This window comes from Cervus canadensis, chromosome 24 (assembly GCF_019320065.1).
Source record: "Cervus canadensis isolate Bull #8, Minnesota chromosome 24, ASM1932006v1, whole genome shotgun sequence".
Classification (NCBI taxonomy): Eukaryota; Metazoa; Chordata; class Mammalia; order Artiodactyla; family Cervidae; genus Cervus; species Cervus canadensis.
Genome location: NC_057409.1, coordinates 6,600,080 through 6,625,262, shown reverse-complemented (window position 1 = coordinate 6,625,262; position 25,183 = coordinate 6,600,080). Strand labels below are relative to the sequence as shown.

At 48.5% G+C, this 25,183-nt stretch overlaps 1 protein-coding gene across 1 annotated transcript; it reads left to right on the top strand.

Moving 5' to 3' along the window:
* Positions 1-20: 20 nt before the first annotated feature.
* ID3 (inhibitor of DNA binding 3, HLH protein) lies at positions 21-1,942 on the top strand. The gene is made up of 3 exons (XM_043445696.1): positions 21-684; positions 804-887; positions 1,445-1,942. The coding sequence occupies exons 1-2, from the start codon at positions 385-387 to the stop codon at positions 861-863; spliced, it is 360 nt and encodes a 119-aa protein (XP_043301631.1). The 5' UTR covers positions 21-384; the 3' UTR covers positions 864-887; positions 1,445-1,942.
* The last annotated feature ends 23,241 nt before the right edge of the window (positions 1,943-25,183 follow it).

Sequence of the window (25,183 nt, the reverse complement as noted above, 5' to 3'; positions counted from 1 at the left end):
GCAGGGGAGCTCGAAGATATGGGGCGCTGCCAGGAAAAGGCAAATTTTTAAAAGTTAATGGTTTTAAGTGATTTTTTTTAAATCCTTGCTGGCAAAGAGGCCCGCCTCTCCCCAGTATCAGCGCTTCCTCATTCTTTGAATCCGCGGCTCCGCGGTATTCGGCGTCAGACCGGCCAGAGGAAGCCTGTTTGCAATTTACCCGGGTTGTGAACGCCCAGGGTTGGCGGAGGCGGGGCCAAGGCGGGATGTTTTGCATAAAGGGGCGTACCCTCCAGGCCGACTCTATAAGTGCAGACTTCGGAGAGCGTGCGCGCGTTGCAGGCTGCTCTAGAGGGTCTCTGGCTTTCTCCTTCCTTCCAGCACTTCCCAACCTCATTGCTCAGTATGAAGGCGCTCAGCCCGGTGCGCGGCTGCTACGAGGCGGTGTGCTGCCTGTCGGAACGCAGCCTGGCCATCGCGCGGGGCCGTGGCAAGAGCCCGGCCGCCGAGGAGCCGCTGAGCCTGCTTGACGACATGAACCACTGCTACTCGCGGCTGAGGGAACTGGTACCCGGAGTCCCGCGAGGCACTCAGCTTAGCCAGGTGGAAATCCTGCAGCGCGTCATCGACTACATCCTCGACCTGCAGGTGGTCCTGGCCGAGCCGGCCCCTGGGCCCCCAGACGGCCCGCATCTTCCCATCCAGGTGCGCGCGGGCGTGCTCGGGAGCTGGGGCGGGGCTGCGCTCCAGGCTGGGATGCTACGGGGACCCCTGGACCTTCCAAACTCCGTGGGTAAACCCTTCCCCCCTTTTCCTTCTCTCAGACAGCCGAGCTCGCTCCGGAACTTGTGATCTCCAACGACCAAAGGAGCTTCTGCCACTGACCTGGCCCGTCCTGGCGCCTCCAGGTGAGTTATCCAAGCCGAATCTCTCGGGGGCGGGGAAGGGGGACGGCTGGTGCTTAAATGGCAGAACTTAGAGTTGGTAGACCTTTTAAAGGATTGCCGCGGCCCCCTCGGTTTAGGGAAATTCAGGCCAGAGAGGCGCAAGTGACTGGCCTGTGGTCACATCAAATGAATGGCGGAACCAATTCCGATCCAGAGTTCGTTTCAACCTAAAGTGCACGTTGTTACGGTCTTCCCCCATTGGCCAAAGACGCGAAACTATAGACGCAGGTCCGGCTAAATAAAATAACCAGTCTGTTTGTGGCTTGGAGTCGTAAAGGGAGCCGCGTTTTCCTCAGCCCCCTCCCAAGTAGTGTCACTTCCAAGAGGGAGGGGTGGTGCAAGCTCCGCCTGTGGTCCTTCGGCGCCAACTGGGTGGGGGCAGTGTGGGGCGCGGAGTTATCAGCTGGAGGTAGAGACCAAGTTTCCTCCCTGGCGCCGGCCAGTCTGCGGACGGCCCCCGCTTCGGCGCGCTCGGCGGAAACTGACGGCTCCCTGGTCTTCTTTCCTCCCCCGCCCAGAACGCAGGTGCTGGCGCCCGTCCGGGACCCCGGGACCCTCTACGGCCGGAAGCCCGAGGGCATGGATGGGCCTCAACCTTGCCCTGCCCACTTGACTTCCCCAAACCCCTGCCTCGAGGCTGGACCTGCGCCCGGGAGCGAAGGACTGTGAACTTGGGTGGCCTAAAGAGCCAGCGCTAGCTCTGGGCACCAGCTGGGCAACCTCCCCCAGCCCTCACCCCACTCCCAAGTTTTAAAGACTGTCTTTCAGTGTGTGGAGGTGTATGGGGTTGGGGGTGGGGGCTGGCTGTTCTCCAAATTCTGCCTTGGCCAAGGCAGCGGTAGAGCTGGTCTTCTGGTCTCCTTGGAGAAAGACTCTGTTGCCCTGATTATGAACTCTATAATAGAGTATTTAGCTTTTGTACCTTTTTTGCAGGAAGGTGACTTTCTGTAACCATGCGATGTATATTAAACTTTTTATAAAAGTTAACATTTTGCATAATAAACGGTTTTTAAACACTTGTGTTTATAATTTGATTCCTTTAAGTACTAACACTGTTTCTCACAAAGCTGGATTTAGGGAGAATAAATTCATGTCTTTCTTGGAACTTAGGAAAAGTAAACTTGCTTATTCCCTTAAAAGGGAGATGGGAGAATGCCCAGCTAAGCCTGGGGAAGAGGGGGAAGTAGAAAGGGCTCATGGGGGAGCCCCACACGCATTGGGTGCAGAGAAGAGCCTTGCCCTGCCTCACTTTACAAGTGAGGGAAGACTGGAGAGAGAAAGTGACTGGAAGGAGCTCACCCAGCAAGTTGGGGGCCTAGGATAGAAATCTCTCCTGAGTCCCAGTTCTTAGGTCGTTTGAGAGCTGTGTTGCTAACTAGCAGATGGCAGTCCTCATTAATGCCATTAATCATGATGTTTCTCTAGCAGGGGATGTGAAACAGGACCCTCACCTGTCAGGCAGGCATGGTGCTGATAGATCCATTTCAGAGATGAATAAATGGATCATTGGGCTTGGTTTACTTCCCGCCTCACGTTCTCTAGTTTATTTCCTCTTGGACTTCCAAAGTTGGGGAAAATAGGAGAGGGTCTCTTCCCTCAAATCTGATCAACTACTCTGATCAGAAGGACTTTGGTGCTGGTTGGGAAATAAGGGAATAAATTCTACCACCAGGTAGTTGAAGACTAAGCCTAGACTGGGAGTTTGAGGAAGACAGCACTACAGCCTTCATTCCTGGTGTATCCTTCCAATAGCATCTCCAGTGGGAGTCTCCTCATTCCTGGTGTATCCTTCCAATAACATCTCCAGTGGGAGTCTCCTCTGTAAGCATCTTTAGCCCTATTTCAGAAATGGAGAAATTGAGGCTCAGTGGATAATAAGTTGGAGTCAGGTTCACACAGTCCCTCGAGAGGCAGAAATGGGATCTTAAACTTTACCACAATGACCACGGACAGGGAAGCCTGGTGTGTTATAGTCCATGGGGTAATGAACAGTCGGACGCAACTTGGTGACTGAACAACAGTGACCATGACTGTAGTGGAAAGGAGCAGGATCTGCGACTGGCTATTCCATGGGGCCAGGCTTGAGAGTCAGGCAGAGGGCAGGACTCCCAAGCCATGCCATCTTCCTTTGCTTCCCCACCCCAACCTCGATCTGGCAGTTCCCCAGGTGGGTTCCACCAGGTGCCTGGTCTTACTAGATTCCTGTTTATGATATGATCTCATTTATGTGTTGGCACCTGGCATTAGTTACTTCAGTATTTCATAACAAACAGGTCACGTCATCACCCACCTTTCATGCCTTAACCCTGGTGAATTTGCAAGGGTGAACAGGGGCATGTGACGGGGAGGCAAACTTTGTCTTTGTGAACCACCCTCCTGATGGACCAGTGTTCTTAACCTGTTTCCTGGTCTCCTCCAAAGATCTGGTGAAAGGTATGAATACTCTTCAGAAAATCCACACTCACACACCATTTTGCCAAAGCAATAGGGCTTCCCAGATGGCTCAGTGGTAAAGAATCTGCCTGCCAATACAGGAGACACAGATTCAATCCCTGTGTCAGGAAGATTCCCTCGAGAAAGAATGGCGACCCACTCCAATATTATTGCTTGGGGAATTCCATGGACAGAGGGGTCTGGTCGGCTACAGTCCATGGGGTCACAAAGAGATGGACACGACTGAGCGACTGAGGATGCACGCATGGCCAAGCAAACCTCCAATGCCCTGGGGAGAGCCCTCAGTCCCCATGTGAGGAACTTTTGCTTCAAACCCAGTAAGTACAAGACCCAGGCCGGGTCTACCTGGGATCATTCTTTAGGTGTCCTGTGCTGACTCTGAAGTCAGCCACACAAAGGTGCAAACAGCATGCTAGCTGTTTGACTGCAAGCTAGGGACTGTTTCTATTGAGCCTCAGTGTCCACATCTGTGCGAGACTGCTGCTCTTGATACAGTTCTGAGGCACCTGGCCCCACATTAAACCATTAATTGCAGCAAAGCCAGGCACTGAACTCAACGCCCTGTGCCCTTTCTGCCACACCATGCCGCTTCCTGCTCGGAAGTTGCGGGACTGAAAGGCGAGGAAGCGCTGGATGGCTCATCTGCCCTGTGACCTTGAGCCAGCCACCTCACCTCTCCAAGCCTCTCTCCTCCCTTGCGCAGCAGCTGGTGCTTCTTGCATTGCTGCCTCCCCGGACAGAAGATAATGGTGGGAAAGTTCTTTGAAATGCATCACACACCTACGAGGTATTATTAAGCTAATTCCAAGGAAATTGCCTGTATGGTCCTCGGAGACTGAACTGCTCAGGTGGCAGGGACAAAAGCTGGAACCAGCACACCAGTTCATTAGTCATTAGAGAGTGAAAGCAATTTGGCCCTAGGTCAGAAAACTCTGAGAGGAGAGTTGTCTTGTGTCATAAACACCTATCAAATGCCTACCAGGTGCCAGGCTCTATTTCATCTTAACATTTTTCTAATCCTCACCACCACCCAGCCACGTTTCATTATTCCCATGAAACAAATTCAAAGAGGCTGAATAACTTGATCCAGGTCACATAGCAAGGAAGGGCCACAGCAAGGCAGCATCCAGCACCACCTAGCTCCAAAGTCCACGTTCAATCTTTTCCCTCTCCATTCCCTTCCCCTGGCACATATCTGGTCCCCAGTAGGCGCTTGCTGAATGAAAGACCTAGGCCCACCACAGGTCTCCCTCTCATTTGTGAAAAGAGGATGATGGTGCCTCCTTTGCAGGTCTGTGCTTCGGATTAAAGATGCATAAAGCATCTACCAGCCTCCCTGAAAAGGCAAGATTCTCCATTAACTGAGTCTTAACAGTTCACTGTTGGATCAGCTCTGAAAAACGGACTTTGGGAAGGGATTTTTACTTTGTAAAAAAAAAAAAAAAAAAACAACCAGGTTCAGAACAGATGAAGTAACTTGCCCGGGGCCACACAGCTCCTAAGTGACAAAGCAAGGATTCAAATTCCTGCATGGAGAAACCAGAGACGGTGCCCTGTCCGAGAAGACCAGTGACAGCTCTCCTGTGGATGTGCCGGACAACCGCCAGTGGCTGTCTTTCGACCTCATCATCTCTCACTGCTGGCTGGCACTCGTCTCATTCCCGGGGCTACATCCTAAATCCTCGCTTCGCTCTAGCAGAACTGCCTCTGGCGCTCCGCTCCCCGCCAAGGCTTCAGGAGGCCGGGGCAGGGGTGGGGCCTCGGCCCACGTGGCCCGGAGCCCGACTGGGCGGGGCCAAGATAGCCCCGCCCCTGCCCCGCCCCCGGCCCTGCGACCCGCGCTCCCCCCCGCGGGCCCTGGGGGCCGGTCGCAGGTGTTCGCTGGCGCCCGGATGTCTGAGCTCTGGCTCCGCTCTGGCTCCGGCTCCCTCCGCAGCCTGCGGGCGGGGCTCCCAGCCCATCCGGAGCCTCGCGGCGCCCCTGCCGCTCTGCCAGCAGCGCGGCCTCCCGGTTCCCAGCCTCCCGGCTTTGGGGGCGGGGTGCCGGGCCACCCCCACCCACCCGAGCTGCTGACCCGATCGCTCTCCCGCTGCCCCCAGCTGCGCTCGGACCGCGACGGCCTCGACGCGCCCCCACCCCGCTTCCTGCCTCGGCAGTTTTGCCCGGGCCGGGCGACCGCCCTGGATCGCACCCCGTTCCTTCCTTCCTTCATTCTTTTCAGGCAACTTGCATTCCTCGAGCGCCTGCGACGTGCCCCGCACGAGGCCTCTCCGACCTTCCGAGTGCGGGCCCCCGGCCCACCGGGGTCCTCCGGGAAGATTCCGCCCTCCGCCCGATCTCCCTCCCAACTCCGCCAGACTCTTCTATCTCTGATGTCCGGTTTCACTCCGAGTTTAGCATTTAATTGTTCTCTGGTTATTTCTCCTGTTAAGGGTCAGTCAGTGGCAGGGTCAGGGGATCACTTTGTGACCGAAATCAAGGGTCAGTCTGAAAGTGGAGTGAGGGGTCAGAGTGTGGCCAGAATTGGGGTTTTAGCCAGACTGTGGCAAGGTTTGGAGATAGTGTGGGTGGAAGTTGGCAGTGGTCAGTCTACGGCAGGGCTTAATAGACAGAGTATAGTAGCATCAGTGGCCAAAGTCAGTGAGTCAGTCTTGGGCAGGGTCAGTGAACAGTGTGGATCAGGGTACTAGGTCACCCAGAGACTAGGATTTGGTGGTTGCCTTTGACAAGCCAGATAAAGGCAGTGGGGAGTCGGGGCGCGCTGTAGCTCTCTGAACTCCGATCCCTCCACAGCTGGGGGCTGGTCATAGCCTCCCCCTGGCATTACTCAGACTGTGAAGCTGGCCTTCCATCTGGGACACTCCCTGCCCTCCACACCTCCCTGCTCCTACCTTGTGCCAGATGCTGGAGGCAAAAAACCGTGGCGGGGGCAGACCCGTGGTCAAACTGACGGTAACACTGGCCATGGCAAGGAGGCCTTAGGCTTCTGACGGACCCCCCCACACTTGGCCTCACCCGTGGGGAACAGGTACCTTGATCTTCCCTGTACCTTCTGCCTTTTGTTCACAAACCTAAAGCCTGTTGGGGATGGAAGGGCTCTTAGAGGTCACACGTGTGGCCCAAGAGGGGAAGAAGCCTGCTCAGGGACACCCAGCAAGTTCGTGGTCAAGACAGGACTCAAGGGAACTCCCTAGTGGTCCTGTGGTTAGGACTCAACACTTTCACTGGGAACTAAGATCCCATAAACATGGCCAAAAAATAAAGACAGAAACCCATGTCTTTTACCTTTCTAGCTAGGGCACTCTTTGTGATCCTTTGCCTACCCTGAGCAAGGATTGTTATTCCCACTTTAGAGATGGGCAGCTGAGGCCCTGAGAGTCTTCCGGACTCACCTAGCTCTTACTGCCAGGGGCGAGTGGACTGCACAGCACCCAGCTGAGGAGCTGGACACGAGAAGTGGGAACCCGGTGATTCCCTGAAACACTGTGTCCTTGTCACTGCCACCCAGCCCCCTCCCTGACGCCCTTGTTAGGAGCAAATGAAACAAGGGTGGCCGGGCGAAGCTGGGGAGAGGAGAGAACACTTTTTAAGAACTGCTGGGGAAAAGCTTAGCTGGGTTCTTATGGAAACATATGGAACTCATTACCCTAAGTCGAAGTGGTCGCTGGCCAGCTGGCAGTTGGTCGGTTTGGGGCTAAAATTGTGTGTTGTGTGGTAGTGAGGGTACCTAAGGCAGACTCACCAGAATAACCTGCCCACTCACTGATCCAGGTTCTTCCTGAACCAGGTATTGTTTCCATTTTTAACATTGGAAAAAAAAAAAAAAAGTGATTTCAAGACACCAGGTACTAGGCCACTCTAGGTTTTGTGGGTAGGATCAGAGACTTAGGGACCATCAAGACAGACAGCCCCCCCAGAACCACCCACACCCTGACTCACATGTCTTTTCCCCACCAGGGCCCCTGCAGTGGGTCCAGATGTGTGAAGAGATGGTCTCAGCTTCCATCCAGGGTTCATCCAGTGGGGGCCTTGAGGGGCCTAAATGTTGGTCCCGCATCCTGTCAATCACATTTCCCTGGGCAGGTTGGACTCCATATTCAAACACAGCAGCAAGAAAGTGTTCAAAGAGACCATTTCCTGGTACACAGGATTTTAGTCTATGTGGTTGTAGGATCCTGGGGGGCTGCCTCCATTTCACCCCTATGAGGCTCACAGATATTAAGGGACCTGCCAAAGATCACCTTGGAGTAAGCATCAGAGCCCAGGTCTCCAAACATAGCTTCCACATCCTGTCTTGTTGATGTCTGCTGTACTGTGTGCTAAGTCGCTTCAATGATGTCCAACTCTGCAACCCCACAGACTGTAGCCCCCACTCCCCGTTCCTCTGTCTATAGAATTTCCCAGGCAAGAATGCTGGAGTGGGTTACCGTTTCCTTCTTTAGGGGATTTTCCCGAATGAGGGATCGAACCCGAGTCTCCTGCTTTGGCAGGCGGATTCTTTACCATTGAGCCAACGCAGCTCTTCTAAAACTTTCTACTAACCAGTGGTCATATAGAATTGGCCTTACCCACCCCCCACAGCCCTCCTGTACTTTCTGTGAGTTTGGGAATCAGACAGATGCTGGTGGAAAACCTAGCTCTGTCATGTATCAGCTGTGCCATCAGAAAAGTGAAAAGTGAAAGTTGCTCAGTTGTGTCCGACTCTTTGCAATGCCATAGACTATACTGCTTATGGAATTCTCCAGGCCAGAATATTGGAGTAGGTAACTCTTCCCTTCTCCAGGGGGCTCTTCCCAACCTAGGGATCAAACCCAGGTCTCCTGCATTGCAGGCAGATTCTTTACCAGCTGAGCCACAAGGAGAGCCCAAGAATACTGGAGTGGGTAGCCTATCTCTTCTCCATCCATTAGAGGTAGGTTATTTACCCTCACAAGTTTGCTGTGATGATTAAAGCAGACGACACATAAAGCGCCTGGCACTTGGTGGGCCTGGGTGCCCCCAGCCACAGAGCTTGTTGGGCATGGTTGTCAGACTCCTCACATAATTCCTCCCTCATCTTTCCGGGTGGCAGAGTTGTTGGCATAATCCATCCATGGCATCTCAGCACTGCCTGTCCAGCAGGTGTGCTCTTCAGAGGCCTTTCACACACACACGCAGAAGTATGTGATCAACAGGATGCTCGGTGCCTTGAGGAACAGTGCAAGGACTTAAAAAGCAGGGCTGCAATTCAGCATCGCCACTCCTAGGCTGTGCCACCGTGGACAAGCTCCTTAACCTCTCTGAGCCTCAGAAAACCAGCCTGGAGCCACCGCAGAGTCCTGCTGAGGATTTAGTGAGGAACTAAAGATAGAGCGCCAAGAGGCCCGCCGGCACAGGGAGGCATTCAGTGAGTTACAGTTGGGGTTAGAAATGGTCCTATTTCACAGATGGAGAGGCTGAGTCCCAGAGGGCATAAGTGACGCATCCAGTGTCATGTGAAAAGACCCCCTCACAGACCCAGGGATTAAAAACCAGATCTTCGTGCTCCCAGTCTTTGCCCAGCTGCTGCTGCTGCTGCTGCTAAGTCACTTCAGTTGTGTCCGACTCTGTGCGACCCCACGGACTGCAACCTACCAGGCTCCTCCATCCATGGGATTTTCCAGGCAGGAGTACTGGAGTGGGTTGCCATTGCCATCTCCCTTCGCCCAGCTACTACTCTCTCATCACTGGGATTCGTAATCATTTCATGACAAAGGTGTTTTCAACTGTGGAAAGTCAGAACTTTGAACCCAGGCTCCGCCTGATACAGAACCAGCTCGCTGGTGAGCGCATCCCTCTGTAGAAGAGAACAGGGGTCAGGGTTGGGATAGGATGGACATGACTCAGAGGCCAGAGAACCTGGAGGCCAAACATAGTGAAATCAGAGGAGCACGAGCTTTGTGATCAGACAGACCTGTCTCTGCCACTTCTTAGCTGTGTGATCAGCTAAAGGACACCACCTCTCTCAGCCTCATTTTTTTTTTTTTTAAACATTTATTTATTTATTTGGCTGAATCAGGTCTTTGGCGGCATGCGAACTCTTAGTTGCGGCATATGGGATCTAGTTCCCTGACCAGGGATCAAACCCAGGCCCCCTGCATTGGGAACACACAGACTTATCCACTGGACCACCAGGGAAGTCCCCTCATTTTTTCCTCTAAAGCTCCCAGTAGTACCTCTTTCATAGGGCTGTTTAGGGAACTAAGTAAGACAACAGAGTCCCTGGCACAGATGAACTGCTTGAAATCGGCAGCCCCTATAATTTTATCAAGATTTTATCAAGGAGCCACCTGTGACTTTGTCATCACCCTCATTGTGAATCTTTTTGTAGACTTCCAGTTGAACAAACAATATTTGGCTTCTGATATGCCTGTGTGTGTCCACATTCCCCCACTTAGAGTGTGAACTTGGACAAACTACTTAAGTTCTTTCATCTTCAGTGTCTGCACCTATAAAATGGGGATAATGAAAGTCCCCACTACAGACAGTTGGGATTTTTTTTTTACTTTTCTTTTTTGGACACTCCATGAAGCTTGTAGAGTCTTAGTTCCCCAACCAGGGGTCGAACTCAGGCCCCCAGAAGTGAAAGCAGAGTCCTAATCCCTGAACTGCCAGGGAATTCCCAGGTGTGAGGATTAAATCAGTTACCAGAGTACACTCGGTCTAACGCTTGGCACATACTAGGGACCCCGAAATGCTGCCTGTCATTCATTATCTTACCACACTCTGAAGGTTGGGTTCCCATGCATTCTATAGCCATCTGTGTTTTTATACAAAATCTTAATGTCTCAATTATTTTAAATTGGCATTTCAAGAAGATGTACAGATTTTTATCATAGTTTTGTGAGATCTAGAGCCTAACGAACTTCACACATAGCCACACTTCTGTGTGTGCACACGCATGTGCATGAACTCACACACACACATGATGAGCTGAAACAAGCCCTCTTGCCTTGAAGAGTGGCCCGCATGCTCTGTCCCACTCACTGTCCTCTGTGAAGGGAGATTGGTGACTCTGACCTCTCAGCTGGAGAATTCCTTGGCAAAACTGACCTGGCCCTGGAGAAGGGCATGGCAACCCACTCCAGTATTCTTGCTTGGAGAATCCCATGGACAGAGGAACCTCGTGGGCTGCAGTCCATGGGTCACAAAGAGCTGGACACAACTGAAGTGACTCAGCACGCATGTATGATAAACCATAATGGAAAAGAATATAAAAAAGAATGTATATATATGTATAACTGAATCACTCTGCTGTAGAGCAGTAATGAACAAAACATTGGAAGTCAACTATAAATCAATAAAAGTAAAATAAAAACAACAATAAAACAAAAAGCCAAGATGTCAGGTGGGGCCAGACCACCTAGGATATGATAGCCTTCTCTGGCGGCAGATCAATTCAGTGCTCTTTCTGGGGAGCACCAGGCTTTCTCCACCCTAAGCCCAAGTCTTGACTCTTTCAATCAGAACGAAAGGTGCTATAAAGTACAGGAAGCTCATCTCGGTGCTCTGTGATGACCTGGGTGGATGGGATGGAGGCGGGGTGGGAGGGAAGCTTAAGAAGGAGGGGATATATGTATGCATATGACTGATCCACTTTGTTGTACAACAGAAATTAACACAACATTGTAAAGCAATTATATTCCAATAAAGAAATAAAAGTAATTAATAAAAAATAAAAAACCTGACCTGGGAGGAAGCCCTGGCTCCCGCTCTGAACCTGAGTATCAGAGCCCAGGTCTCAGTCCTGGTTCTCTCCCCTCCTTGCTGTGCAACCCTGGGCCCTTGACTTCATCTCTCTGAGCTTTGACTTCCCATCTGTGAAAGGGGGCGGACCTTTCAAGGTCGTGAGGATTAGAGAGATGCACAAAAAGTGCCTTCGCATAGTCATTGCTCCAGATGAGAGCTCTTCAAAGCATGTTGGTTTTTTAACTCAGTAAGAGCTATCTGTTTATATTCTTTAATAAAACAAGGTTATGATCTGGGTGCCTTATGTAATTAATACCCTTTATTGCTTTTTAAACACATCTGTTAATCCAATAAAGGTGGTTTTCCTCCTAAAATTATTTTCTTTCCTATTTTATTCATATTTTACAATGTCTGGGCAAGTCATTGGACCTCACTGAGCCTCAGTTTCTGTATTTCTAACATGGGAAAAATGCCTTCTTCATGAGGTTGTTTGGAGAATTCAGTTGAGACGGTGTATGTAAAAGTGCTTTGTACTTTTACAAAGCACTTACTGTCAAAAGTGCTTACTGTCAAGTCCAATAAGTGTAAGAGATGATTTTTTGCACCCTCCTTCCCTCTCAGTAGGCTGAATTCCTCAAAGACAGGAGGGAGTTTTATTTGCCTTTGTATCTCCTGCGTTGAATGTGTAGTAATAAATTTAATAGTAGCGTTTATGGTGATAAGAACTTTCATTTCCTGCACACTTGTATTGTGCAAGACTCTCGGATGAGTGCATCTTAATGGAAGGATGAGTGATAGACACTTAAAAGTTTTGATTCCCTCTGCTGAGAATTGTTTTAGTTTTCTCTTGAGCAAGTTCTGTCTTCCATCCTGCAGACAAATTATTTTTATTCTTGGGCCTCATACATTGTTTGGCCAATCCAGTTGAATAACCATAATAGCATTATTTAGTTTCCTTATCTATAAAATGGGGCTAATGATCAACTTAACCTCATATAAAAGTGTCCCATAAATGACAGTAACTTTCCCTTACTCCTTCCTTTCCTCCCCACCTAGACACACCCTTTCCTTGGAGAGGAAGGTGATGACAGAACAAGGTGATTAAACTGGGTGGCAGAGAGCTGAGCCCCTTCATTTCTCTGTGCTTTTTTTTTTTTAATTTTTATTTTTTTGCCCATGCCCCTTGGCTTGTGAGGGGGTCGTAATTTTCCCACCAGGGATGGAACCCTCACCCTTGGCAGTGAATGTGCAGAGTCTTAACCATTGGACCACTAGGGAATTCCCTGTCTGTGCTTTTGTTTCTTTTTTTGACCAGGGTGGCAGATCTTCCTGGAATAATTCCCTGATTCTGAGACCCTCCATATCCAGCCTCCTAAATAGTCTCTCCTTTCTGCCATAGCACAAAAGATTCAACTCGTCTGGATGTCACATGCTCCGGTGATCATGTGTTGTATATTCCAAGTGCCTGTTAGTCCTGGAAGCAGAGTGGTGTGTTAGGGTTTGACTTCTATTTTTCTAAGCATTTTCTTATCATCTCATCTCATTCTTTATAAACCTTTCAAAGTCCCCAAGCCACACATGGGGCAGCTGAGGCCCTGAGAGGGGAAGGGCCGTGGCTAAGGCCACAGACTGAGAGAGAGCCAGTCCTACGACCCGAGGCATGCTCTGAGTCCCTCGGAGCTTAGGAACTCCGTGAGTCTCTAGATACCGGGCTTTGTGCTTGATGCTGCCTCACAGAAATTTTATGAAGTCGGTGCTCCCCTCCACTTTCCAGATGAGCAAACTTAGACTCAGGCAGGTAAAAAGTTATTTCCCAAGCTGGAATCATGATGTAATCAGGGCTGATTCTAAAATGTGTGCTTTTTATCCGGTACTGCGAGACCTCTGCCGCGTTGTTATCTCAGGGCCCCGAAGATGGCCGCTCCCAAATCTCTAGCAGTAGTGTTGGACCCTAAAGCAGGGAGTGATTGCCAAGGCTGACCCCCATGCTCTGCTCTCTCAGCCCCAGCAACCCCGGGGTCAAGGGGTTCACAGAGCAGGGCCCAGGAGGGCCCTCCTGCAGCAGTGATCTGCATGGAGTGGCCCCCCAATCCCCAAAGCCCATTGTCTCCCCAGGAGACAATACAGATAAAGGACCCAGCCTAGTGGGCTGTCTGCATCAATCTGTAACCATGGAAACCAATAGGGAGACAATTCCAAAGCCCCTCCTGTCACCCTCCACCCTGCAGCTGTGGCTCCAGGAGCCCAGCCTCCAGCAGAAGGGGCATAGCTAGTAATCGCTGCCCCCTCCATGGCCACCCCCAAATGGGACACAGCTAGGCTCCCCCCAGCATACATCCTCCCAGAACTGGTGTTGGCAAAGGGGCCTTGGAAGTGTTTAAGGTCTATACCTCATTTCATCTGCAGGAAGGTTAGTTCCACCAGGTTCTGCATCGGCAAGATGTCACTGATCACAGGGTCCGGGCACAGGGAAAAGAAGGTCTCAACAGAATTCTTAACCATCCAACGGTCAACCAGGACCCGGGAAGGTGTTAGGTCTTCGGCGCGTGACTTCCCCCTGGTGGCCAGTTGCTGCAATTGTCAGTTTCGACTCGAGTGGCCAAACTTGTTACCTCTTTTTCCTTGGCATCTAGTGTGTTCCAGCTGCCCGCATACATTTGATCTAATCCTCACAACCACTCTGGGATGTGGGTGTTCTCACCCTCCTCACACACGCTGAAGCCAAGGCTTTCAGATGGTCTGCAGAAGGAAACAAAGCTAGCGGAGTGGGTGAGAGGGTGACTCCAGACTGCCCTGGCTCAAAACCAGGCATCACCAGCCCGATGATCTCAGGAAAAGTATCTGAGCTCTGAGTCTGTTTCCTATCTGTAAAGTGGGAGTGATAACAATACATACTTCATAGTGATGTTTCGAGGATTATATAAGATCTATAAACCTTCAGAACAGTGATTGGCACATGATCAATAAAATCCTGTGCCCTGACACTTCTTAAGCTGTGTGCCTTCAAGTGTATCACTGAATTCTTCATCTGTGCGTGTGTGTGAGCTCAGTCACTGCAGCCCTGTCTGACTCTTTATGACCCCATGGACTGTGGCCCAAAAGGCTCCTCTGTCCATGGATTCTCCAGGCAAGAATAACAGTGGATTGCCATGCCCTCCTCCAGGGGATCTTCCCGATCCAAGGATTGACCCACGCCTTCTGCATCTCCTGCATTAGCAGACAGATTCTTTACCCACTGAGCCACCCAGGAAGCCCCTCTTTCACCTGTACAGTGGGGCTAATCATGGCTTCCTCCTAGGACTATCACGGTAACTAAAGTGGATTTGAGGTGTGAATGTACTTGCTTTGCTACTATTATCATCATTTTTTTATCTGCCTTTTTGGGGAGGGCTGATCATGGGGGCAGAGGGATGGGCAGAGAGATGCTACTCTGTCAACAAGCCAGGAGGAGATATCTGAGAATTCTGGTCCCTGCAGTCTCTTTGGTTTGCAGAGTCACAGAGCCTCTGACAGTGGCCAGAGACTTTTCTGGGAAGAGACTGGGAGTGGCCTCTCAACTATTCCAAAAATCTTCCACTAAGTTCATTTCAACCACCGGTTCTTGGGCTTCTACTCTGCAATGAACACTGGGCTGAATATGGGGGTGCGACAATAAAGAAGACAAGGAGTGACTTAAATCTGGGGGGAGGGACAGAACAGAATTACAATGTGAAATGATGAGACTGAGATCCCCTACAGGAAGTGTGGAGCAGGGGTCAGAATTAGCATCTGAGAAATGGGTGCTCTAAGCTATCACCACCCACACTCATAGTGTGGCCAATACCACTCAGACTCCAAAGACTGAATGTCTTGTTTATTTCAAAACAGTTCTGAGTCTTTTTTTTAATGTCAGTAGTTGATCTGGATTTTTGATATTGCTGTCCCAGGTTTCAGTTCTATTCAGCTGAAGGGTTAAAACACACCCATTTTTTAAAAATTAATTTTATTTTGGAGGATAGTTGATTAACAATGCTGTGTTAGTTTCAGTTGTATAACAAAGTGATTCAGTTATACATATACATGTATCTATTCTTTTTCAAATTATTTTCCCATTTAGGTTATTATAGAATATTGAGGAGTAATCCTTGTGCTATACAGTCGGTCCTTGTGGGTTATTTATTTTATTTTTATCTTTTTTTTAATTTTATTTTTTTGCTTCCCTGCACAGCATGTGGGATCTTGGTTCCCAGGCCAGGGATCGAACCTATGCTCCCTGCAGTAGAATTGCAGGGCCTCAACCACTGGACTGCCAGAGATCCAGGCAAGTCCCTGGCTATCTATGTTAAGTATTATATACCAGTGTGTACATGTCAGTCCCAAACTCCCAAGCTATCCCTCCCCCAGTTAACCCGCTTCCCCGACTATAACCATACATTCATTCTCTAAGTCTATGAGTCTGTGTATGCTTTGTAAATAGTTCATTTGTATCTATTTTTTTAGATTCTGCATAAATGAAGTCGTATTTGTCTTTCTATGTCTGACTTACTTCACTTATTATGATAGTCTCAAAAAGTCCATCCAGGTTGCTGCAAGTGGCATTATTTCATTCTTTTTAAAGACTGAGTAATATTCCATTGTATACATGTACCACATCCCCTTTAACCATCCATCTGTAGATAGAAAATACACCCATTTTTATCGAGTGTAGTTTGAGATCACCTGTGCATAGAGGGTATATATAGCATTCTCTATGACTTGTGTATCTGAGAAACTTGTGTGTGTTTTTTTTTTCTGGTGGGAGAGTTGGAGAGAAGCCCAAGCAGAGAGAACAATGTGGGCTAACAGAAAGAGCAGGGAGGTCAGAGCGAGTGCCGAGAGAAGGGTGTTTTATCAAAGCCTCAGGTTTTTGTGTGAAGGAGGCTGAAAATCTGAGGGGCTTGCAGGGGGTGAGCTGGCCGGGCCATGCAGGGGAGCTATTTGCAAGATCATAAGCTAGAGAGTGACAAGACCAGGTGTGTGTTTTAAAGAGTTCCTTTGGGAAAAGGAGGGAATAAACTGATAATCACAGGACTCATAGGCCGTGTTTCCCCAAACTCCTCTGGGCATCTCTACTGGGACCTGAATCCGATTGCCCTCCTCCAGTGAGACCACAAGACCCAACATCTGTGAAAAACATCTTCAGAGCCTGGAAACATCTGGAAAGCATTTGGCCAATCTGGTAGCCCTGGGCTTCCCAGCGGGCTGCATCTTTCACATTCTTTATCTCCGCCCCAAGTCTGTAGGGGGTTGGTTCATTGGTTAATAGGTATTATATAGCTTTGCAGGCTTCTGGCAGGTACCAGAGCTCACCTCTAGGTGGCAGCCTTACCCCTTCAACCCCACCAGCTTCCACCTGAAAAGGCCAAAGAGAAGGGACATGATCTAATTTGAAGGTGGGCAACCACCCTCTCAGGTGCCCATCATTACCTCCATTTTTTAGTTGAGAAAACTAAGGCTGTGAGAGGTGAAGCCACCAGTCCAAAGTCACCAGATAGGTGGGCATAGCGGAACTCTGTTTCTCTGAGCCTTAGTTTCCTCATCTGTAGGATGAAACCAACCGCCCCCGCCCCCGCCCCTGCAACACGAATCGACTTTCTGTCCCTGTGAAAAAGGTGAAAGTGTTAGTCGCTCAGTTGTGTCCGACTCTTTGCAACCCCGTGGACTGTCCGTGGAAGTCTCCAGGTAAGAATACTGGAAAGGGTTGCTGTTCCCTTCTCCAGGGAATCTTCCCAACCCAGGGATCAAACCCGGGTCTCCTGCATTGCAGGCAGATTCTTTTTACCTTCCAAGCCACCTGGGAAGCCCTGTGCATGTGTGGGGGTCGCGAAAAGCATCCTCTTATGGCCTGTCTCCACTGGAGAAGCGTGGCACTAACATCCTTATGTCAGAATGGTTTCTGTCCCTATAGATTTGCCTATTCTAGACATTTTACCTGAATATAATAATGTAGTATGTAACCTTTTGTGTCTGGTTTCTTTCATAGCATAATGTTTTCAAGACTCATGCATGTGGTAGCAGATAGCAGTACTCCATTTGTTTTTGACTGAATGATATTCCTTTGGGTGGATATACATTTGTGTACCCATTCATCAGCTGACAGATACTTGGGTTGTTTCCATGTTTTGCTCGTTATGAATACTGCTGCTGTGAACATCCATGCATATGTTTTTGTATGAACATGGGTATATATCTAGGAGTGGAATCCCTGGGTCATATCATAAACTATCCTGAATATTCATTGGAAGGACTGGTGCTGAAGCTGAAGCTCCAACACTTTGGCCACCTGATGGGAAGAGCCAACTCATTGGAAAAGACCCTGAGGTGAGAAAGATTGAAGGCAAAAGCAAGGTGTGGTAGAGGATGAAATGGTTGGATGGCGTCACTGACTCAATGGACGTGAATATGAGAAAACTCCGGGAGATAGCGAAGGACTGGGAAGCCTGGCGTGCTGCAGTCCATGGGATCGCAGAGTCAGACCCAACTTAGCAACTGAACAACAATAATGGTAGCCCTGTATAACTTTTTGAGGAACTGCCAAACTGTTTTCCAACGTGGCTGCACCATTTTACGTTCCCACCAGCAATATATGAGGGTTTTAATTTCTTCGTATCCTGGCCAAAACTTGTTACTAACATTCGTTTTGATTACAGCCATTCTAGAGGGTGTGAATCTTGTGGTTTGGATTTTCATTTCCTTAATGATTAATGATACTGGGCACCATTTCATATGCTTACTGGCCTCTATATATATTCTCTGGAGGACTGTTCATTCAAATCTTTTATCTTCTCAATTCACTTTGGTAATATTATGCCCAACACACACATATACAACACATTCATGTACCAGCCTGGATTTTCTTCAAGTATCATAGTAACTATATGAGGAAGCCATGATTTGTCCCGTTTCTCAGGTGAAGAAACTGAGGTCCAGAGTAGAGGAATGATATGCCCAAGAGGCCACAGCTTACAGAATGTCAGGGCCCAGAGTTTTATTTATTTGACAAATACTCATATAGTATTTACTATGTGCCAGTCCAGAGAACCCCTGAACCTCACATTCCAACAATTTTCCAGTGAAAATATCATTATCAATAGAACTTCTCTGCTTCCCTGAAGCAGCAACTTATTGCTTTTTTTTTTTTTTTAATTTTTTTATTAGTTGGAGGCTAATTACTTCACAACATTTCAGTGGGTTTTGTCATACATTGATATGAATCAGCCATAGATTTACACTTATTCCCCATCCCGATCCCCCCTCCCATCTCCCTCTCCACCCGATTCCTCTGGGTCTTCCCAGTGCACCAGGCCGGAGCACTTGTCTCATGCATCCCACCTGGGCTGGTGATCTGTTTCACCATAGATAGTATACATGCTGTTCTTTTGAAACATCCCACCCTCACCTTCTCCCACAGAGTTCAAAAGTCTGTTCTGTATTTCTGTCTCTTTTTCTGTTTTGCATATAGGGTTATCGTTACCATCTTTCTAAATTCCATATATATGTGTTAGTATGCTGTAATGTTCTTTATCTTTCTGGCTTACTTCACTCTGTATAAGGGGCTCCAGTTTCATCCATCTCATTAGGACTGGTTCAAATGAATTCTTTTTGACGGCTGAGTAAAATTCCATGGTGTATATGTACCACAGCTTCCTTATCCATTCATCTGCTGATGGGCATCTAGGTTGCTTCCATGTCCTGGCTATTATAAACAGTGCTGCGATGAACATTGGGGTGCATGTGTCTCTTTCAGATCTGGTTTCCTCAGTGTGTATGCCCAGAAGTGGGATTGCTGGGTCATATGGCAGTTCTATTTCCAGTTTTTTAAGAAATCTCCACACTGTTTTCCATAGTGGCTGTACTAGTTTGCATTCCCACCAACAGTGTAAGAGGGTTCCCTTTTCTCCACACCCTCTCCAGCATTTATTGCTTGTAGACTTTTGGATAGCAGCCATCCTGACTGGTGTGTAATGGTACCTCATTGTGGTTTTGATTTGCATTTCTCTGATAATGAGTGATGTTGAGCATCTTTTCATGTGTTTGTTAGCCATCTGTATGTCTTCTTTGGAGAAATGTCTGTTTAGTTCTTTGGCCCATTTTTTGATTGGGTCATTTATTTTTCTGGAATTGAGCTGCAGGAGTTGCTTGTATATTTTTGAGATTAATCCTTTGTCTGTTTCTTCATTTGCTATTATTTTCTCCCAATCTGAGGGCTGTCTTTTCACCTTACTTATAGTTTCCTTTGTAGTGCAAAAGCTTTTAAGTTTCATTAGGTCCCATTTGTTTAGTTTTGCTTTTATTTCCAATATTCTGGGAGGTGGGTCATAGAGGATCTTGCTGTGATTTATGTCGGAGAGTGTTTTGCCTATGTTCTCCTCTAGGAGTTTTATAGTTTCTGGTCTCACATTTAGATCTTTAATCCATTTTGAGTTTATTTTTGTGTATGGTGTTAGAAAGTGTTCTAGTTTCATTCTTTTACAAGTGGTTGACCAGTTTTCCCAGCACCACTTGTTAAAGAGGTTGTCTTTTTTCCATTGTATATCCTTGCCTCCTTTGTCAAAGATAAGGTGTCCATAGGTTCGTGGATTTATCTCTGGGCTTTCTATTCTGTTCCATTGGTCTATATTTCTGTCTTTGTGCCAGTACCACACTGTCTTGCTTATTGCTTTAAAAAAAAAAAATGACTTACTTTTTAGTCGTTAAGTCTTGTCCGACTCTTTTGCAACCCCATGGACTGTAGCTCACCAGACTCCTCCTTCCTTGGAATTTCTCAGGCAAGAATACTGGAGTGGTTGCCATTTCTTTCTCTAGGGGATTTTCTCCACCCAGGGATCGAACGCATTCTCCTTGGCAGGCAGATTCTTTACCTCTGAATCACCAGGAAAGCTCCCCACCCCCCTTTTAAAAATAACGTTTTCTCTCCAGTTACCAAAGTGTTAAAGTGTAAGTTGCTCAGTCGTGTCCAACTCTTTGTGACCCCATGTACTATACAGTCCATGGAATTCTCCAGGCCAGAATACTGGAGTGGGTAGTTGTTCCCTTCTCCAGGGGATCTTCCCAATCCAGGAATCAAATCGGGGTCTCCTGCATTGCAGGCAGATTCTTTACCGGATGAGTAATATGTGCTTATTTTAGAATAGTTGAAAAAGACTGTACAGAAAAGTACAAATATGACAGAGCAGAGGTTTTTCCCCCCCCCTTCCTATGTACAGTTCTAACTTGGCTTCTGTCTGATTTTGGATTTTTGTGAACAGATAACACACTGGGAGCCCCAGAACAAGAGGTCTGTGCCTTTGGGAAGTTTCTATCAAGCATTTTATATTTTGATAAGTAGGGCTTTGAGAAGAGGGAATCAGAGGCATTTTTCATAGGAAAATTCACCAGGGATGAGGTCCAACAGCTGAAATGAAAATTTGCTTTGCTTTGGGGACTTTTCCAGGGCTTTTGGTTCTGGCTAGAACAGGGCTGCCTCCCTTACCAGCTGTGTAGCCTCTCTTAACGTCCCCTGTGGCTCAGCTTCCTCATCTGGAAAATGGGGCTAAACATCGGTAATTATAAAGCAATTGATAGTTGTGAGCACACTCTTCCCACCCGCAACAGTGTATGCAGCACTGGAACGCTGGGTTCACTGGCAGAACATACCCTCCTTCAATGGGGTTGGTTCCAGCATTGAGTTCTTCATTCAAAATAATAGCTCAGTGTATTGGGAGACAGAGATCTGAGTTCAGATCCTGTTTCCCCTTTAACCACTGGGCTTCCCTTGTGGCTCAGATAGTAAAGAACCTGCCTGCAATGCAGGAGACCTGGGTTCGATCCCTCTGTCAGGAAGATCCCCTGGAGAAGGGAATGGCAACCCACTCCAGTATTCTTGCCTAGAGAATCCCATGCCCAGAGGAGCCTGGTGGGCTATAATCACAGAGTTGGACATGACTGAGCAACTAACACTTCCACTTTCCTCTTTAACCAGCCCTAGCTCAAATTCCTTACATATGTGAGCCTCTGTCAGTCCCTGGGTCAGGAAGATACCCTAGAGGAGGGCATGGCAACCCACTCTAGTATTCTTGCCTGGAGAATCCATGGACAAAAGAGCCTGGCAGAGTACAGTCCATAGGATTGCAGAGTCAGACATGACCAAAGCGACTTAGCACGCATGCACACATGCCCTTATTGTACAGTGTTGTAGGGTAGTTGGGAAGTTTCAATATAATAATGCATGTAGGACTTCCTTGGTGGTTCAGTGGCTAAGAATCCACCTGCCAATGCAGGGGACACAGGTTTGGTCTCTGGTCCAGGAAGATCCCGCAAGCTGCAGGGCAACTATGCCCATGCACCACAACTGCTGAGCCCGCCCTCTAGAGGCCATGAGCTGCAACTACTGAAGCCTGAGTGTCTAGAGCCGGTGCTCCTCCACAAGATAAACCACTATGAGACTAAGCATCACACCTAGGAGTAACCCCTGCTCCCTTCAACTAGAGAAAGCCGCACATAGCAATGAAGACCCAGCACAGTTCAGTTCGGTTCACTCGCTCAGTTGCGTCCGACTCCTTGCGACCCCATGGATTGCAGCACGCCAGGCCTCCTTGTCCATCACCAACTCCCAGCACAGTCAAAACTAAATAAATATTAAAAAAATAATAATGCATATAAAGTGGCTGGTTGGTGCTTTACACTGAGGCAGTGTTCAGGAGACGTGCACTCTTAACACCATCATCACTTACTGCTGACCTACTATGTACCTGGCATGCTCAGGGAGAGGGCATGAAGATGAAAACAAGCATGGGTCGGTGGAAGTTTTACTCAGACTCTATTCCTGCCACTCCACTGTTTGAACTGGACCTTGAAGGATGGGTCAGATCTGTCACGTGGGGATGGCAGGCAGAAGGGGCCTTGTGGATATGGAGCCATGGAAGTCAAGGCTGGGGAACAGGAAAGTATAGGACGTGAATGGAAAACTGCAAGTATTTTAGTTTAGTTCCTTGTGAAGGTCTCTCTGCTCACTCACACAAAGCTCAGTGAAAATATATTAAATACCTGCTGTGCACCCCTTATATCCAACACCTCATTGAATCTTGAATGAAAAGGTCACTTTTGCCATACCCATTTCAAGGATGAAGAAATTGAGGCTCGGAGAGATCCGACAGCCTGACTAAGAGCCCTACACTAGGAACAGAAGGGGCAGGTATTCAAGTTCAGGGCGACAGACTGCAGATTGGCATCCCACACCTCTGGCAGGAATTAGTTCCCAGGCAGTGAAACTCTAAAGGCAGCCCCAGCTGCCCGAAACTCAGCCGCAGAGAGCTGGCTCATGGCCCCCTTGCTGGCTACCTTCTTTCATCCCAGCCCCACCCTACCACCCCCATTTCCCTTCCTGGCCCTGGGGCCCTGTTCCTTCCCCAAACCTGCTCTGCCACAATTCCTTCCAGGTTCTCTCATCTGTAAAATGGGGGTAATAACAGTGCCTGTCTCAGAGGGGTGTCACGAGAATCAGAAAAGAGGCCCAAGTGCTTGGAGCCCAGCACACCATAGGTTCCATAAATATTAGCAATCATCAACATCATCAGCAGCCAATAATATACCTGGAGCCTAGTGACACCGGCCAAGTGGAAGCACCTGTATTTGATGGTTGAGGAAACTGTTGTGGAGAGGTGGAGTCGCAGCCTCTCTGAAGGTTCTCAGCCGGGAAGTTGGACAGCGGGACTTGAATCTGGGCTTGCCGAGCCTCTGATTTCAGATCTCATTAACTTCTGCCAGTCTTTGCTGGGAAGATGAGTGAATCATTTAATCAATATTTATTATCCATCTTCTGCATGCCAAGCCAGTCTCTAGATGCTGAGGGGCACTCAGAGAGGGGTGCCACCTGGTCCCTGGAGGAGGCTTAGAACCTAACAGATAAACAAAGCCTTGTTTGTGGAGGCAGAACACACAAAGGGTCCAGAAAAGGGCGAGAAGCACTTTGACTAGGAGACGGGAGGCAGGCAGGGAAGACTTCCTGGAGGAGGTGATATTTAAACTAGGGCATGAAGCTTTTCCCCATTTGGCTGCTGAGGAAAGAAGTCGCCAGAGGCGCCATCAGCTGTGCGGGCAGGGCAGCAGCACCTGGAGGCCAGTCACCAGACTCTTCAAGGTGAAACAGAGCCTGTGAGTTGAAGGTGAGTGAAGGCTGTCATGATAAATGTTTTCCAAAAACTTGTGGTAGAGGATGGCTGTGAGAAAACCATGAAGAACATAAATGCATGTATTAATAACAAGCATATAAGTACCTGCAGATGAATGTTCAAGTCCTTAGCTGTGGTGTTTAAAAAATTCTTCATTGCCTGAAAGGTGTGGCATACAATATATGAGAAGGAAACAAAAGAATTGGTCAAGAAGACATGAATTGAAGCAAATGATGAAAATTAATATTTTAGTGAACACTGATCACAATATGACTTATTGTGATAAGTTATATAGAAAAATACATGTTCAAATGGTTTTAATCCCTCGGCAATAAAGTCTATTTTCATTCAAATAACATAACACAATCATAATAAAATTTTAAAAATAAACTGAGCCATGATAGACCAGTGAAATGTGTAGACTGGAGTAAAGGGATCTGTGCACTGGAGATAAGGTCAGAGATGTAACCACAGCTGCCATTTCCTGGGGTTCCTTGTAAACCATGCTCTGTGCTGAGAGCTTTACATGCATTATCTCATGAGATTTCCCCACAGTCTTATGAAGTGAGTGATATGGGACAAGAAAACCCAAGTTCAGAGAGTTTACAAAACTCACACAGCTAGTAAAGTGAGCAGGTCTGGGTTTGAAAGCAGGGCTCTCTGCTTCAAAGTCTGGGTTCTTCATCCCCACGCGTTATTACCATCTCATTTTCGAGATCTGAGGATCAAGTATGAAGCTGGGAACTGACTCTGAAGAAGTGCTTTGAATGCCAGGTTCAGACTTGCATAAAAATCACACAGACGCAGGCAGGAATCAGCAGACCTGGAATCTAGCAGCACCTTTTAGTGGCTCTGCCACTCACTAGCCAAGGTTACTTCTCTAAGCCTTGGCCTCTCTAGACTGGAGAGATGAGGAATGTAAATGGATTACTGGCCATGAAGGAAGGAAGACCTGTGACGAAAGGGTTGTTGAGGAGAAACCTGGAGATCTTCAAATATTCACTGAGAGCTGGGCTCTGGGAATACAACTGTGGACAAGTCAGAGCTCTGCACTCTGGACTCCCACCCAAGACTGCAAGGGCCTGGGCTCAGCTTAGGAGAGTGTGGGAGGATCCTTTCATTGGAACAAACAAGGGCTCAGGAGCTGGCCTTTCCCAGACTGAACTGGGATCAGTTCAGATCACAAACCAGCCAGTCTCTCTGTGTGACCTTGAGCAAGTGACCTAACCTCTCAGACGGTCCATCTTTACCAGCAAGATCATCACTTTTTTTCTGGCAATTGTTGGATTCAGTTAAATAAAATAAGATAAAGCAATCATCTAGCAGGTTGCTAGGCATGCTGTGGCCATCGATAGATGTTCAGTTCAGTTCAGTCCAGTCGCTCAGTCCTGTCCGACTCTTTGCGACCCCATGGCACGCCAGGCCTCCCTGTCCATCACCAACTCCCGGAGCCTGCTCAAACTCATACCCATTGAGGCGGTGCTGCCATCCAACCATCTCATCCGATAGATGTTAGGATCCCCCTATGAAGAGGTATAAACCTTAGTCTCTGCCCCTCGCCCTCCCACCCCCACCCCGCCCCGTGCCAAGAAAGAGTAGACTTTTCTGGCTTTCATTTCAGCGGGGAAAAGGATATAGATACCTCTACGTTAGCGTTAGCTGAGCTATAATGCAAACTAACAAAAGGCCTGCAGCTCGGGCAATGTACCACTGGGTTTGGGCTCAAGCCAAAGACTCCACGCCAAAAGATCCCCTCCACCCCCAGGGTATTCGGACCCATTCCTCAGGGCATGGTTGCCTCCGCTGTCTGGGAACCACCCTCCGGGTCTGTTTCTCGGGCTGCCAGAGAGGGAGGGCACCGGGCGACAGCAGGTACGGCGGCCCCTTTAAGCATCAAGCTTGTGTTGCAATCACCACCTCGGGGGACTG